The sequence below is a fragment of the Cnephaeus nilssonii genome (assembly GCF_951640355.1).
Source record: "Cnephaeus nilssonii genome assembly, chromosome: 12".
Taxonomy (NCBI): Eukaryota; Metazoa; Chordata; class Mammalia; order Chiroptera; family Vespertilionidae; genus Cnephaeus; species Cnephaeus nilssonii.
The window spans coordinates 47,003,044-47,020,326 of NC_137083.1; the positions used below are offsets into that span (position 1 = coordinate 47,003,044).

General features: G+C 41.9%; 1 protein-coding gene across 2 annotated transcripts in view; it reads left to right on the forward strand.

Annotated features, from left to right (window-relative positions):
• The first annotated feature begins 3,923 nt into the window (after positions 1 to 3,923).
• ZNF398 (zinc finger protein 398) overlaps positions 3,924 to 17,283 on the forward strand; it is a 30,661-nt gene continuing 17,301 nt past the window's right edge. Inside the window, exons 1-4 of one of the 2 annotated variants that reach the window (XM_079786197.1) lie at positions 3,924 to 4,691; positions 7,862 to 8,257; positions 14,484 to 14,631; positions 15,356 to 15,469. In XM_079786197.1, the coding sequence (XP_079642323.1) occupies positions 4,668 to 4,691; positions 7,862 to 8,257; positions 14,484 to 14,631; positions 15,356 to 15,469 (682 nt within the window). In that variant the 5' untranslated portion in view covers positions 3,924 to 4,667. The remainder of the gene's footprint in view (positions 4,692 to 7,861; positions 8,258 to 14,483; positions 14,632 to 15,355; positions 15,470 to 17,283) is intronic. The other variant, XM_079786198.1, reaches the window with a different exon arrangement.

Sequence of the window (17,283 nt, forward strand, 5' to 3'; positions counted from 1 at the left end):
GTGCATATATATATTCTTTAGAATTAGTGTTTCGGGTTTCTTTGGATATATTCCCAGAAGTGGGATTGCTGGTGGGGAGGGGGGTGTTCTTGAGTGGTTACATGTGTGCTCATGATTTGGAAAGCAACTATATCTGTTGGGTAAGTGTTGTACCTGCAGCACCACCTAAAGCAAGTTATTCAGAGCTGGGTCTCTGATGAGTCTGTCAGCAACAGCTACAGAATTGTGTAGGTCTTTTGGATTCTTCTCCTAAGGAACCTTTTCGAGAGCCAGGGAGACTCCCAGGTAGGGAGAAAGAGCTGCGTCAGTGGAAAATCTGAGGCCAGGGGACATGGGAAGCAAAGTAGAGAAAAAGAATAATACATGTGAATGGAGAAAGACAAAAAGAAAAAGTAAATGTGTCTGTCTCAGAGTTTTGGTGGCCTTTGGTAGTAAAAATACAAAATAATGTCAACCTGTTTACATCACATAAATATAAAAATATTTTAAATATTTTAAATAACATCCATGATTTTAGCCTAGGTGGATAATAATCACATGAAAAATTTCACCTACAATCACAGTAATGTGATCACTGCACAGTTGACAGGTTATCAGGTGTGCCTAGATTAGAACTGCATCTACATGTATTGGGGGTGCAGTGACCTTTGGCTTTGGGTTTGGTGTTTGGACAAATTTTTCTGTTCATCTGTGACTTCAGTCTTGGCCTTTGCAAAGTGGAAAAGGTGAGCGCTCACTCAGTGTCATTCTGGCATCTTAGACCTGAGCATGAGTAATGACTGTGCAATCGGGAAGATTCCCATCATATCCCATCAGTGCATCAATCTTCAGTAACAGAAATATGGCATGCCTTTCACAGATATTGTTAATCTCTGAATATCTACTTTCAAGTACAGGTGTTCTAAATTCTAGAGGTAACCCTGAAGGGTCTTGATTGAACCCAAAACCCTTCGGTATGCAGGCTGACGTTCTAACCTCTAAGTGACACCAGCCAGGGATTTTATTGTATTTTTAACATTACAAAAGTAAAGTGCTACAGTAATTATTGGAGATTATGAAAGGTGTTGATTCTATGGAATAAATGAGAAGTTTTAAATAACTAAATAAATATATTAACAGTTAATGTGAATATTGGAAAATGTTATCCAGATAACTTTAGAAAGAACATTATATCTTTTTTTAGCTTATAGATGTTCAAAAAATATTAACATTACCACAAGGTAAAATAATAAAGATTAGATCATATCATAATTCTAATTACTGTCGAATTATTTTGGTGCAATTGCATTCATAACACTAAGTAAAATAGTCTTTAGAAACTAATGTTTAATTATTTATTTCCATTTAGTCTATGAATCTTAAAAAAGAAAAGCCCTATTTGGTGATTTTTTTTTTTTTTTTTTTACATATTAGGAGGATAAATTAAAAATAGAATGTCAGCATGGCTACCTCAAAATTTCACAAGGAAAAACATACTCATGTATAACACATGTATGATAAATCATTTTTTATTGAAACATGATTGAAATATAGAGAGAGCATTAAAAAAGTTGAAAATTTAGATAAAATGAGACATCCCAAATACATTTGTTCTCTCTAAACAACACACTTTATAAGAATGCTTTTAATAAGTCAATGCCTCATCGTTTGGGATCTGTGAAGGCTAATATTTTTTTAAGCTTGTAGAAATAATTGCTATCCACTGATAACCATTTTCAGCAGTTGAAGAAAAAGGATTTTTGAGATTTACCCTAGCTATGAATTCTAAATACTGATTTCCTTTAGAAATATTCCTAAAATTTTTTTCCTGATTTATATTTCATGTGTACCAAAAAGGTGAATGAAATTATTAAATATGCTGCCACAGTGTATGGTATATGTGACTTTTAGACAAAGAATCAACCTTAATTTTTTAGGTTCAAAAGGATAATGATTAATTCAACCATGTTTCCGCTTTCCTTACCTGGTGAAAGATTCCTGGGTCCCGCCTACATAGTGAAGCTGACTTCAAGTAATATTTATGGAATGTAAAATCAGTGAAGAGAAATGCATGAAATTAACATTGACGGTGGAACAAATATGGTGCAGACTATAAGCAGAAGCATACTATAATTTGTTTATACATTTTAGTTTATAATAAGAAATGGTTATAGCTTTAAAAGATGTAATAGAAAATGACTAGCTGCAGGCAGAAAGATTGTCAACCACTTCTGCCAATAACAAATTATATGACACACAACAGATTTTGAAATTGTCTTGTCATGTACATATACAAAATATTTAAACAATATGGAACAGCAGCTGTTAGGTCCTTCAAAGGCTTAAAGAACAAAGAAGACCTTAATTTTGCATTTTCCCAAGTAAGACTTACTAATAACCAATAGTTGCTTGCATAGAGAGCAGTTTGTAGGAACTTGCTGAATAAATTGATGTGCCTACATGATTCCCGCTGAAAAGATTTCCCTTTGATTCTACTTTAGGAAAGATTCTACAGTTGGTATGCCTACAAGGAAAGTTAGATACAGATGGAAACTGAAATTATTTTCTTAACTTGAAAACCAATTAAATTGTTCCATTGTCACATTTCTTTTTTTAAAAAAAATATTTTTATTGCCTCCAGAGAGGAAGGGAGAGGGAGAGAGGGATATAAACATCAATGATCAGAGTGAATCCTTGATTGGCTGCCTTCTGCACGCCCCCTACTGGGGATGGAGCCTGAAACCTTGACAGGAATCAAACCCTGCAGGCCGACACTCTATCCATTGAGTCAAACCGGCTAGGGCATAGGTCCAAACTTTAGGACAAATTTTTCTCTAGTGATTGTGTGTAGCAGCAAGAACAGACAAAAAAATATTAGAAATTGGAGATAAAAATATGAGTACAACAATTTTTAAAAATATATATATTTTATTGATTTTTTACAGAGAGGAAGGGAGAGAGAAAGAGAGTTAGAAACATCAATGAGAGAGAAACATCAATCAGCTGCCTCCTGCACACCTACTGGGGATGTGCCTGCAACCAAGGTACATGCCCTTGACCAGAATCGAACCTGGGACCCTTGAGTCTGCAGGCCAATGCTCTATCCACTGAGCCAAACCGGCTAGGGCATGAGTACACCAATCTTAAATCTACTTCTGGAAACATGTATGTTCTTGAAACTGCACAAAACTTCAGTCGGTGAAATTGCTTCAATGAAATGCCATCACCATCCAAAAAAATTTCAAGACTAAGAATTAAAAAGGAGTAAAGTCTTTTTACCCTAATAAGTTCCTATTAGAGGAAGGTCCATTTAATAAATTGATAGCAATGTTACCATATTATACTGGCAGAACTACACTTGCTGGCTAAAGAAGCTCAGTTGAAAATACCTTTTTTAGTAATGTTCCTGTTTAATGGCCATGGAGGTATCTAGCAGTTGACGGGGCTGTGAAATTACTGTCCTTGCGTGAACGTCAACTTTAAAATTTTTAAATCATTTTTAATAGTAAAGTTATAAAAATTAATTTCCTTCCCAAGAAAATTCAGGTTTTTCTCCTTTTTTTTCTAGAAGTTCATTCTGTCGTGGTGATAGTTTGATTCATAGAATTGCAATTTTTAATTGCCAAACATTCCATTTGACCAAAATGTATATTCAGGTATATTCGACTTACGTGCTGTACGTGTAGCTACTGTCTAAAAATAGCTTAGTATACAGGTGCCCCAACGGGATGGTTCTCATACTTTAGTCATTTATGCACTTTGTTATGGACATGGACTTGATTCGGTTGTTGAAATACAGGTTTGGGTGGCCTCTGATTCGTGTTCACCATGTGTGAAATGAGGGCTACACTGGAAACTCCTGGTCACGTGGTTGTCAACCGGAAACACACAACCTCCATAGAGAACACGTGCTTCCTTCCAGTCCGTTACCACGGACCTAGCAAACCACAACCTCAGTGATCCGGATGTAAGGACAACTGTGCACTAGCTTTTGGTCCTAACACGGGCCACGTGGGACGTGAACCGCTTCATCTTGGCTGCCACATTTGCAATTTATGCAAATTTACGAACGTCCTCTTCCTCACAGCCGTGTGCCCCTGTGCCACTCATTCCAGCCAGCAGCCTCACTGCGCCCTTTTCCACCTTTTGGAATTGGGCTGCCTCCCGCCCCAGCGCCTCCCTTCCGGCGGTGCCCGCTTATTGGACCTCCAGGAAGAAAACACTCCCCTGACGAGCACTGGTTTGCGGCTGCGCCCTACGCTGCAACCTGTTGAGACTCTCGAGTAAGAGAAAACGCCACACTTGGTTCCTAGAGCAACCACCGCGCAGGAGCCGAGACGGCCTAGCCGCGGGGCGAGGGTGTCCGCCGGGCCGGCAGGGGGCGCGCTGCGCGGCGGGTGGGAAGGCGGGCGGCGCGTCTAGGCCGCAGCCGTGCGCGGCGTGCGCTCGGTGCCCACAAAGCGCCAGCTGAGGGGCCGCTGGGGGCCGAGCGCAGCTGAGCTTCCCTGACACCCGAGCTCCTCAGGCCGGCCGGCCCTGCCCCTGCCGCGTCCCCGCGCCCCGAGCAGCCGGGCCCGACGGCCGCGCGAGCCTGGGCGCGGAAGGCAGGTCGAGCGGTTGCCGTCTGTGTGGGTCCGTGCGGCGGCGACAGCAACGACTGCGGCCCGGGCCGGACAGCGCAGAGAGCCATGGCCGAGGCGGCCCCAGCTCCGGTAAGGGCGGCCCGCGCACCGAGTGCTGCACGCCCGGCAGGGTCTGGGCGCCTCGGGCTCTGGTGCCGGCCCCGCGGGAGTGGAAGAGGGCGGGAACCTGGGCCTGTCAGGGACGCAGCCCGAGCGGCGGAGCCTGGGTGTCGGGTGGAACCCCGACGCCCAGCGCGGGTCTGGGAGGGCTGGTCTCCTCCGGCGTCCTGAGGCCGCCCTCGGTGTGAGGCCCGGGGCTCCCCGGCCCAGCGGAGGTTTCCTGGGAGCGCAGGGTGTCAGCCCCGGCAGCCGGCCGGACGCAGGGCGGTGGGCGTCGTGTGGCGTTGCCATGGGCCATTCAACAGCCCTGGGCGCATCCTCACAAAATCACCCTCGGTGCAGCCCCCCTGAGCCTCGCACAGCCACAGATGCGGGGGCACCGGGAGCCCCGGGCCCAGCACGCGGCAGTGCCCCTCTCCGTCAGTGCCCGCGGCGGGCTTACCTTAGTGTTCGTTCTAGGGATGTTGACTGCGGGCCTGGGGCGCCAAGCTCTCCGCCTGCTCCTAGGGCTGCAGGTGACCAGCTCACACAACACCCCGGTAGAATGAGAAGGGACTAGACAAGTTACTTGGGGCCAAAAAATATGCCTTGGATTTGCGAACTAAGGTTTTGGTCTCCCCGAGGAGAGCGGTCTCAGTGGGTCAGGAGCCAGACTGGGCTATTGAGGAGTGACTGGAAAGTGAGAAAAGCAGAGGAAAAAGAGGGAGCAGTAACACTGGGGTGGGGAATAGAGCACAGGGGAATGCCATCTCTGCTTTTGGATCTTCTTTTCCTTTTCCAGTCGTTTAAGCACATATGGTAGAGGTGAGCACGTGTGTGCCAGCCCTGGCCAGTAGAAATACAACGGGAGCCACATGTATCACTTGGTATTTTGTAGTAGTCACATTTACAAAGGAAAGACAAATAGATGAAGTTCATCTTAATGATCTATTTTATTTAACCCAATGCATACAAAATGTTTCAAAGTGTGGTCAAAAGTAAGGAATTGATCGAGTTTTGCACCCCACCCCCCATACTAAGTCTTTAAAATCTGGTGTGTATTTTATACTCACAGCACATAGTAATCAAAATAAGCACATTTCAAGTGCCCAGTAGCCACAGGTGGCTACCACATTGAACAATGAGGGTCTATCTTATGGGGAAGAAATGTTGACCATAAAAATTAAAAAAAAGGAAAGTACCCAAAAAAGTGGAAGGAGTTGGCATTCGGAGCATGAAGTGGAGAGATTAGTTTTAAAGATGATGAACCTTTTTCTTGTGGGAAGGAAAAAAGAAAGCATGGGTTAAGTTATTAATGAGTCTGAGGTGGGAAGGGGTGTGAAGAAAAAGGAAAACGCTGAGAGAATTTTTATCTAATTTTTTTCCATGTCATCTGAGTGTGAGGGTCTGGCCCTGCTGCAGCAGCAGTACCTGGGAGCTTGTTAAAATGCAGAATCTCAAGCTTCCTCCCAGACCTACTAAATCAAAGTCTGCATTTCAATGAAATCTCCAGATGATTCTTATGCACATTAGTTTGAGGAGCGCTGTAGTAAAAAGTGTAAGGAGAGGGCATGGGGTTTGTAGTGGCCACACATGGAATGGGAAAAGCAGTATGGGGGTTGCCACGCAGTCCGTGCTGAGCTTAGGGACCGTTGATGTGTGGTGACACCAGTTTACCTGGTTCTGTGGCTTACCAGCCTGCTTGCAGAAACAGAATGAGAACTATCAGGACTGATTTCAGCCTGGAGGTTAGCCCAGCAGGTGAGGCAGAAAGACAGGGTTGAAAGTGGCTGAAGTGATCAGCTGAGGAGGAAAGCAAAGCTTGGAGCAGTCTGATAAACCAGCAGCAAATGGAGTGGTCATGGGTTTAGTGGGAATGCAGAGCAGGTGAAATGAAATTAAGGTAGGGGATGAGCTGAAGAAGTAGGAGGTTGTGACCATAGAGCTGGTTACCGTAGCATCAGAAGTCTTTGTAGAGGTCATGCTCATCCAACCTCCTGTTGTAGGAATTTCTTTTTTTTAAAAATATACTGTTTCAGTGTACATTCAGTGATGGGATAACTTGTTACTTTCTTAGAAGATCTAGTTCAAAAGTTACTTATATAGACCAAAGTTTGCCTGCCTAAAAATTCCATGTTGTTCTAGTTCTGCCTTGTGGAGTAATACAGTATTAACATTAACCAATTATGTTCTGTTTTATAACTCTCCAGACTCAACTTTCAAAGCTTGTTCAGCTATTACTGAATAGTATGGTTGTGGTTTTTGTTTTGTTTTTTTAAAACTATGTTTTTATTAATTTCAGATAGAAAGGGAGAGAAACATCAATGATGAGAGGGAACCACGGAACACTGCCTCCCGCACCCTCACCCCACCCTCCCCCGCACTGGAGATCCAGCCCGAAACCCAGGCATATGCCCTGACCAGAATCGAACCACAACCTCCTGGTTCAACCACTGAGCCACACCTGCCAGACATATGGTTGTGGTTTGTAAGAAGGGTGATGGACAGGACCAGAGCCCAAGTCAGTAAGCACACTGAACTGGGTGAAACCTGGAAAGTTCCTGGGGCATGTAGGACTTTCCATGTAGGCCTTTCCCACTAACAGAGAATGCAGCAGCAATCTTGAGCCTGTGAACAATTGGCTAAAGTTCCTTGCATCTAGGGAATATGCCAGGCTGGTTCTTTTTTTTTTTTTTTTTTTTTTAAATATATTTTATTGATTTTTTACAGAGAGGAAGAGAGAGGGATAGAGAGTTAGAAACATCGATGAGAGAGAAACATCGATCAGTTGCCTCCTGCACACCCCCTACTGGGGATGTGCCCACAACCAAGGTACATGCCCTTGACCGGAATCGAACCTGGGACCCTTCAGTCCACAGGCCAATGCTCTATTCACTGAGCCAAACCGGTTTTGGCACCAGGCTGGTTCTTGATCTAGTTTCACTTACTGTCTTGACCTAATCCATCCCTGACCCATCAAAACAGTTCTCTTGACTTGTGATGCTGATGAGCTCCATGAAGATGAGGTGTATGCAGGCAGTACTCAAACTATATTTAGATGACTCTCAGATAGCCAGTTAAGCAGTTCTTATCTTGTTTAAGTTTGGATTAGGGCTTCTTCTAACACTCAGTGCCTTGTCTCATCTCTCCACTGCACACAGACTTCTGAATGGGATTCCGAATGCCTTACATCCCTACAGCCCCTTCCCCTCCCCACACCCCCAGGAGCAAACGAGGCACACCTGCAGACTGCAGCCATCTCCCTGTGGACAGTGGTGGCAGCTGTGCAGGCCATAGAGCGAAAGGTGGAGGTGCACAGCCGGCGGCTCCTGCATCTAGAAGGACGGACAGGGACAACAGAGAAGAAGCTGGCCAGCTGTGAAAAGACAGTGGCTGATCTCGGGAACCAGCTGGAGGGCAAGTGGGCCGTGCTGGGGACCCTGCTGCAGGAGTACGGGCTGCTGCAGAGGCGGCTGGAGAACTTGGAGAACCTGCTGAGGAACAGGAACTTCTGGATCCTGCGGCTGCCTCCGGGTATTAAAGGAGATATCCCAAAGGTAGTGCTTCACTTCTAGGTGGAAAGTGATACCATTAGTCCTCAGTAAGGGATAGTCTTGGGAACCTTGACCTTGTTTTATGTTTATCTATTTGGGAAGCATTTCATGCTCAATTTAGCAGATCATTTGAAGTGTCAAACTTCAGTTTGGAAAACTCCAGTACAAAATTGGCGATCTGACAGGTGGATTTTTTCTCTCTTTTGCTTTCTCTTATTCATTACACCCAAGTCACTTTTTTCTTTGTTAACCTGTCTGCCACAATCTTGGTATGGGAACTAAATTAAATATCATTAAATCAGTCCATTTTAATTTATTGGCAATTCTGGTGAAAAAATTAGAGGGAGGACAAGGGAAGGGATGTAGTAGAGTAAATGGTTAATGTAAGGGTTTCGGGTGATTTGTAGGTCTAGGGTTGATGTAGACTCTGTCCTTCAGCTCCTTTACAGAAGTGTTCTGCAATGCTGGAGCCCAGCCTTTCTGAATGGAATAGCCTTGAAAACAAAAGGAAATAAACATTATTTTTAAGCTATGGAAGACAGCCTTGAGGCAGCTTGTTCCCAACCATGCCTGTTTATTTATTCATTCATTCAACAAATATTTCCTGAACACTTACTCGTTTGTTTGATATCTGCTCCCTGAAGGCATAGCAATGAACAATTCCTGTAAACTCCTCTGGAGTTTAAATTTTAGTAGAGAAAGAAAGATAATATAAACAAACAAGAAAATGATTATATTTAAGTGCTTTGACAAAAATGAAGGTGCTATCTGGAGATTTATTTTAGATTGGCTGTCAGAGACAGTCTCATAAAGGAGCTAATATTTAGGCTGAGACTGATTAACAGGAAGGACCCAACTGTGAGAAGTTCTGAAGAAGAGCTTTCTGGCAACAAGAATACCTAGTGCAAAGTCCCTACGGAAAGTAAGAAGGCCAGTTAGCAGGTATGCAGTGAGTAATCAGAAGCGTGACTAGAAGAGCGAGTAGAGCAGTGTTTTTCAACATAGGCATCACTTATATGGTTTTAAATTTTAGATGGACATTTCACCTTGAGATTCTGATTTAATAGGTCCAGATGGGACCTAAGCATGAATAATTCTTAGAGCTCCATCACTGTTTCTAATATGTACTAGATTTGTGAACCACGGGTGTAGGGCATTGGAGACCAAGGTAAGGAATTTGGATTTTACCTTAATACTCTAGGGAATAAATTGGAGGGTTTTAAACAGAGGAGAACATCTGGTATATATTTTGAAAGAATCACTTTGGCTGCTATATGGAGAATGGATCATGGCGGTAAGAACAGAAATGGAGAAAGAGGCAGCTGTAATATTTGGGGGGATGAAAGTGGCTTGGATGAGGGTAGCAGTAGTGGAGCTGGAGACAAGTAGACAGATTGAGGATGTTTTGATGGTAGAATTGATGATAGGACTTACTGGTAGGAATTAGAGAATGAAGAGTTAATAATAATTTACTGTTCTAAGTGTTTTCATCATTTTCATAAGAACCCTAACTTGGCCCTAGCTGGTTTGGCTCAGTGGATAGAGCATCAGCCTGCCGACTGAAGGGTCCCGGGTTCGATTCCAGCCAAGGGCACATGCCTGGGTTGCAGGCTCAATCCCCAGTAGGGGATGAGCAGGAGGCAGCCAGTCAATGATTCTCTCTCATCATTGATGTTTCTATCTCTCTCTCCCTCTCTCTTCCTCTCTGAAATCAATAAAGAAATATATTAAAAAAAAAAAAAAAAAGAACCCTAACTTGTCCAAGATCATGTCGTTACTAGGTATAAATAATGGAGTTGTATTTAGCCCAGAGCATATGCTCATAGAGACCTTAGGTTCACTGACACTTAGGCTTGAAGAACTGGATGGATGATGTTGACATTTCCTGAGATGGGACTATCTTAGGGTAGGAAGGAGTTAGGAGTTTTCCTTTGGCAGGTTTGGGATGCCTGTGACACATTCAGGAGAGGTGTTAAGTGGTCTCTGAAGCTCAAAGGTAAGAAATATTTGGGAATTGTTGATGTACAGATTGCAGTATAAATCGTGAGCCTGGAGTGGTTACCGCAGGAGAGAAAGTGGAGAAGCAAGAGAAGGAGTCCAAGGACAAAACTCCAGTGGGAGGAGTGGCCATGAGGTAGGAAAAGGAACAAAATGGAAGCATGTGGAGTCCCAGGGACGAGGAGAAAAAGCGTTTCAAGGAGAGAATTGCCATCTGAGTTGAGTATGTTACTGAGAGGTCTAGAAAGATGAGGATATGATTCAGCAACATCCGCTGGTGACCTTGATAAGAGTTGTTTCACTGCAGTGGTGGAGATAGAAGACTGAATGGAGCAGGTTGAAGAGTGAACGGCAAAGGGGGAAATGGAGAAAATGACATTGACTGACTCTTTCAAAGAAGAGGTACCTGGGAGGATCTCAGAGTCAATGTCTGATGGAGAACCTTCCCCACAGTGTGTTTTATTTTATTTTTGTGTTTGATTGTTGTTGTTTTTTTTGTTTGTTTTTTGGTTAATACTCATCCAAGGATATTTTTCCATTGATTTTTAGCAAGAGTGGAAGAGAGAGGGAAAGTCAGAGAGAAATATCGATGTGAGAGAAACAACACCAATCGGTTGCCTCCTGCACAAGCCCTGACCAGGGCCTGGGCCAGGGAGGAGCCTGCAACCAAGGTATGTGCCCCTGACTGGAATCGAACCCAGGACCCTTTGGTCCACAGGCCGATGCTTTATCACTGAGCCAAACCAGCTAGGGCCCCACAGTGTGTTTTATTTTTGTTTGGAGCCCCTCCAAAAGTTCTTTTGGATAGTTTAAACTTAGCATTTGCCATAAGAATAGCAGAAAGGGTAAGTTAAAGTTACTTATTATCTTTCCTGGGTAAATGGGTAACATTTAAACTGTCCATCTTAAATTCTAAATTCTATAATAATAAAAGGGTAATATGCTAATTAGACCGGACGTCATTTCAGACATCCTTCCTGACAAAGCCGGGGCCAGAGAGAAGCCACCCGGGTTCCCTGGTGCCTGCAGGCGGCCTGAGGGAAGCAGCCCAGGTCCCAGGTGCCGGAGGGAAGCCAGTGCCAGCAGCTGGGGGAAGGAAGGCCTACTTTTGCACAAATTTTCATGCATCGGGCCTCTAGTCATATATTAAATAATGTTATTTCTCTTAAAGATTTCTTAATGAAATTACATATATTGAAAATTTGCTAGATTGGTATATGGGAAGTAAACTTTTATGTCCTTGCTTTGTTGAAAATGTTCTTATTCTGCCCTTTTGAATTCCAAGTTCAAAATAATTTTCCCTCGGAAAACTTTTTAATTTTTAAAATTATGGTTAACCATACATAAAAGTTACCATTTTAACCACGTTTAAGTGTACAGTTCAGCGACATTAAGTGCATTTACATTGTTGCACAACCATCACCACCATTCATCTCCAGAACTTCCCAAACTAAAAAAAACTCTATTCCTATTAAACACTATCTCCCCTTTCCCGCATTCCCTGCTCCTGGCACCCACCATTCTACTTTATTTCTCTGTGAATTTGATGACTCTCATACAAGTGAAATCATACAATATTTGTCCTTTTGTGACTGGTTTATTTCACTAACATAATATCTCCTGGTTCATCCATGTTATAGCATATCAGAATTTCCTTCCTTTGTAAGGCTGAATAATACTCAGTTTTTCTCAGAATTTTAAAGGCATCGGTCCTTTGTCTCACAACATCAAATGCAATCGATGAAAAGTTTACTAACCAATTAATTCTCATTTGTTTGTAAGAAATCTGTGTGTTTTTTTTCTCTCCAGAAGCTTTTATCTTCTATTCATACTGGTTTTCCTAAAATTTATTGAGGATATGTCTGCATGTAGGTTTTGTTAAATTTGTATAGGGCAGTTGTCATGACCTTTCAATCGGAAGTCTGGGAAATTTTCTTTTATGAATCTATATTTATAATATTTCATCCCCTCCCCATTTTTTTCTATTTTCATCGTGGAACTAATTTGACAGGTGACAGATTATTGTATTTGTATTTTAACTTTTCCTTCATGTTTTTCTTTTTCTTTTTAAACATTTTTATTGATTTTTAGAGAAAGGGGGAGGGTTTTTTTTCCCTCTGTTTTTTTGTTTTATATATATACTAGAGGCCCAACGTACAAAATTCATGCAAAAGTAGGCCTTTTTCCCCCGGCTGCCGGGACCAGCTTCCCTCGCAGCCCCGGCTTCATCCAGAAGGATGTCAGGTCTAATTAGCACATTATGCTTTTATTATTATAGATATTTTTTTTCTTCCTTCATGCTTTTCACTTTTTTAGAGTTCTGTGACCTTCCCTTCTAGCCTTTCTAATTTTTATTTGAACAGTTATATATTTATTTTTCAAGAATATTTATTTTCTGGTCCTTTTTAAAAAACAGCCTGAATTTTTTAAATGGATGCAATATGTGTTTGAATTTCTCTGGGACTGTGTGTTAGAAGTTTGTTTGATTTTCAGTTTATTGGGGTTTTTTTCTCTCTAGGATCGTTTGTAGTATTTATTCATCGTGGTGCTATTAGTTTTTATATTGCGTAATCCTCAATTACATATTCATATTTTTAAGTAGAGGATCCCATTGATTAATAGGTTAATTATAGGAAGCTGACATGTCTTCTCAGCCACTGCGTAAGTCTGTTTAACCAGAGGGTCTTCCCTTTGCAGGACAGGGTTAGGTCTGTAGGTGCTTCATACAGATGGGCTTCACTTTAAGGTTCTGTGGCAAGGAGTAAATAGGCAGTGCAGGGACCACCCAGAGGTCAGGCGGAAGATGGTACCCAGTTGTCAGCCCATAGAAATCCCATGCTGTCTCCAGGCAGGTGAGAAATTTCTTTACAGGTGAGGTTTGTGGTTTCAGTTTTGTGGTAAAGGCTGCTGCTACCCCACTCTGCCAGGGCTGATGAGGATGGCAATGGGGGGCCCACTGTTCTAAAGGTAGACCTTCAAACTGCAGTTTATAATCACTTGCATTCCTACTCAATGTATCTCCCAGCTTTCAGCTTGGAATTCTCTGGGTTCCTCATCTGCAGTTCTTTCCCATGTGCAGGGAGGTGCTGCTTCCTCATGCACCTTAGACCCCAGCAGGAGTCCATCCTCGGGTCTCAGAAAGACACTTATCAAGAATTCTGATCTATAATGGGGGAATAAGGACACATGTAATACCTTAATTAATAAAGAAATTTAAAAAAAATAAAAAAAAATTCTGATCTAGTGATGGCCTTTCCTTCTCATTCTTGGTGCTGTTGTAGATACAGTCCCTCTCGATCTTACATACTGTCATTTCAGTGGAACTCTGAGAAGGAAGGGAAGTACATGTGTGCTTAGTTCAAAACCTTGAACCAGAAGCCCATCCTGATCCTTTATTTTGTCATTATTTTATCATCTGTATTTTTGTTATAAACTATTACAAATCTTTTGTGTAGTGAGGTTAGATTAAAATAAACTATTGAGTATCTACATTTGCCCTAAGACCAATTTTAGGTGCTGAGCAAGATGTAAAAATGAGCCCAGCCAGGGTGGCTCAGTGGTTGAGCATCGACCTATGAACCAGGAGGTCGCAGTTCGATTCCCAGTCAGGGCATATGCCTGGGTTGTAGGCTTTATCCCCAGTGTGGGGCATGTAGCAGGCAGCTGATCAATGATACTTTCTCCTCATTGATGTTTCTCTCCCTTCCCCTCTGAAATCAATAAAAAATATATTTTTAAAATGATATAAAAATGAGCAATTTGTGGCTCTAGCCTGTTTATAATCTACCTGTCCTTTAAGACTAGCTAGAGTCCTATCTCTTCTAGACTCACCACAGCCCCAGTATAGCTATTTCCAAAATTTATTGTTCATGTCATTAATTTGAATACAGCTAAGCGCTCCTTTTGAGCAGAAAGCTTATTTTTATAATCCTGGTGCTTTGGATAGGCTTAGTACTTAGTGAGTATTCAGAATATGTTATGTTGTGTGAATTAAATACTATTTCTCATTTGTACCTATCTCTGAGTGACTATAGCCCTGAAGCTTATCACCTTTCTCCTTGAAAACATTGTAAACTCTTGGAGGTTGGATTTGTGTCTTTTTTTTTTTTTTTTGCCTTTAACCTTTCAGCAGCTCACATAGTTTTTTATAACTAGAAGGCACTTAGTATAGGTTTATTGAATGATTGAATTGCAGTGGGAGGGACTAACCCCAGTGTCATTGTAATTTCAGGTGCCTGTGACATTTGATGATATTTCCATCTACTTTTCCACTCCAGAGTGGGAAAAGTTAGAAGAATGGCAAAAAGAACTTTACAAGAATATCATGAAGGGCAACTACGAGTCTCTCATCTCTATGGGTGAGGCTGAGTTGGCACCTTGTGAGTAGGTGATAGCAGCCCCAGGAGGGCTCGGAACAGTCCCTTTTCCTCCAGTGGTCCTCATTTTCATGTTGTCCTTACACACTTCAGATTCTGCTTCCAAGCCACAGATACCTAGTTCACCCTTGCTAAATAGGAAATATAATTTCTCCTTGTGCCAAACATAGGACAGTGAATGAAGTTCAGAGCTATGCAGTGGTTTCCATGGGTAGCCTTCACTTTGGGAGGGCCTTGATTCCTCCCCTTGAAACACACTGTCACTCTTACTCAATGAAAATAGCAGGTAGGCTGTGCCAAAATAGCCTGTGTGCTTTTCCCACACATTACCTCTCCTCTTACCTACTTTCCTAATGGATCTAGTTGGAGGTGAATGGATGGGGAGAAGTGATCTATAATTTAAAAGAAATCCGCTTGGACTATGGACCCCAAAGCCTTCAGCTCTCCCTGGCCAGTTGCTAAATGGTTAGCATGGGTTTGATCCCTGGCTCCGGTCTGGAGGGAACCAATTGATGTGTCTCTCTCACATCGATGTTTCTCTCCCCGCCTCCCCCAAACCCCCTCTTCTTTCCACTCTCTCCAAAAAAAAAAAAAAAATCAATGGAAAAATAATATTTAATCTGGGGTAAAGATTAAAAGAAAAAAACCTTCAGTTCAACCTTGATGGCAATTAGTTGTCATTCTGACTTATCTCTTTGTTATACCCCCTTTCCCTTCTTACTCCTAGATTATGCCATGAATCAGCCTGATGTCTTATCTCAGATTCAGCCAGAAGGAGAACATAATACGGAGGATCATGCGGGGCCAGAGGAAAGTGAGATTCCCACCGACCCCAGTGAAGGTAAGCGAGAGGAAAGATTTGCCACTCCGTGTCTCCCTGTATACCTGTCACCTAGATTTTACTTGGTCAGAGATGATGGCTCAGGACTTAGAGACCACCTTGTCCCATGTTTTCACCCATCAGTATGACACATCTGAGGACTGCTCATTGCATCCCATGACAAAGGTTGTGAACCCTAGTTATGTCCTTAGATGGCAGAGCAAGCAGTGGTGCTCATTTGGAAGGAAAGTGGCTTCCTGGGAATGTACACCTGGTCATTGAGAAGTGCTGGAGGGGCTGGGATCTTCAGGGTCCCTCAGAGAGATGCACTCAACCAAATGCTGCCCAGTGTGGGAACCAGCTATCATTGAGTAACCATCCCTAATACATTTTTTTCTTAAGCTGCTTGATTTTGTGTGGGAAAGACTGCTAGGCATTGTCCACCTCTGCTAGCAGAAAAATCTCATGCCATTTTTGTTCTTTGCTGGATAGAAAGCTCACAGAAACTTCATCCTCCAGATATCTCTACTAGGTGAATGTCTCTTACAACTCCACCCCTGTCTCATATACTGTTATTTTATTCTAATATTTTATTACAAAAAATTTCAAGCAATTAGAAAAATAAAAATAATTTTACATTGAACCCCTAGATACCTGTCACCTAGATTTTACCTAGTGGTTAAAAAAAGCCCCTCAAGTCTGTCTATACATTTTATAGTTTATCACATATATACCATCTCTACACCCCTCTATCCATCATCAACTCATCAATTCTATTTTCATTATATTTCAAAATCAGTAGAGACATTAACACATGTCCCTCTTTGTAGTTTAGCATGAATATCATTAATCTAGAGTTCAGTTTTGTTTTTTCTTTTGAGTAAATTTTACATATAATGAAATGCTCAAATCTTAAGTGAACATTCTTTCTGTGGTAAGGATATATCTGCCACATATTATTTTATTTTTAAGAATGTGTGAGTGATAGTATTTAGGCAACATAATAGGTTGAATTTGATTAATATCTATGTCATGAATATATGTAATGAGTCTTATCACAAAGACATGAGTGACTTGATCAGAAAGATGCATTATTCTTATTCTACTTTATTAGTTACCTAACATAGCCCTCAGCAAGTATAAAATCAGTGTGTCATTTTATTTTTGGGGATGAATGGAAAAGATGTAAGTAATTTGGTTTTGTAATGATGTCTGAAAGTTTAGCTGTCATCTTGTCAACTTGTGGATAGTCAATTTATATATGTTAATACATTTTTACTTAAATAGTGTAAGCTTTGAATTTACTTAATACTGTGGTTTGATTCTTTTTTTTTTTTTTTTTGGTTTGATTCTTTACAGTTTAGTTTTCATTGGTGATTAACAACCTAGACATTTTTTTAAAAAAATATATTTTATTGATTTTTTACAGAGAGGAAGGGAGAGGGATAGAGAGCTAGAAACATCGATGAGAGAGAAACATCGACCAGCTGCCTCCTGCACACCCCCTACCGGGGATGTGCCCGCAACCAATGTACATGCCCTTGACCGGAATCGAACCTGGGACCTTTCAGTCCGCAGGCCGACGCTCTATCCACTGAGCCAAACCGGTTTCGGCCAACCTAGACATTTATCAGAACTTGAATATAGGAGTCATAGACTTGGACAAATCAATATATAGCACTGAAAAGCCCCTCAAATCTGTCTATCTTTAAAACCGTTTATATTTCCCCCCTTTTATGTTTAACTATATATTCAAGAGTTTTTATTAAGTCAGTTATTTTCTTTGTGCTGTTCAAACTGTCAACTTGGCCAGTGAGAGGATGTTCATTGTTTCC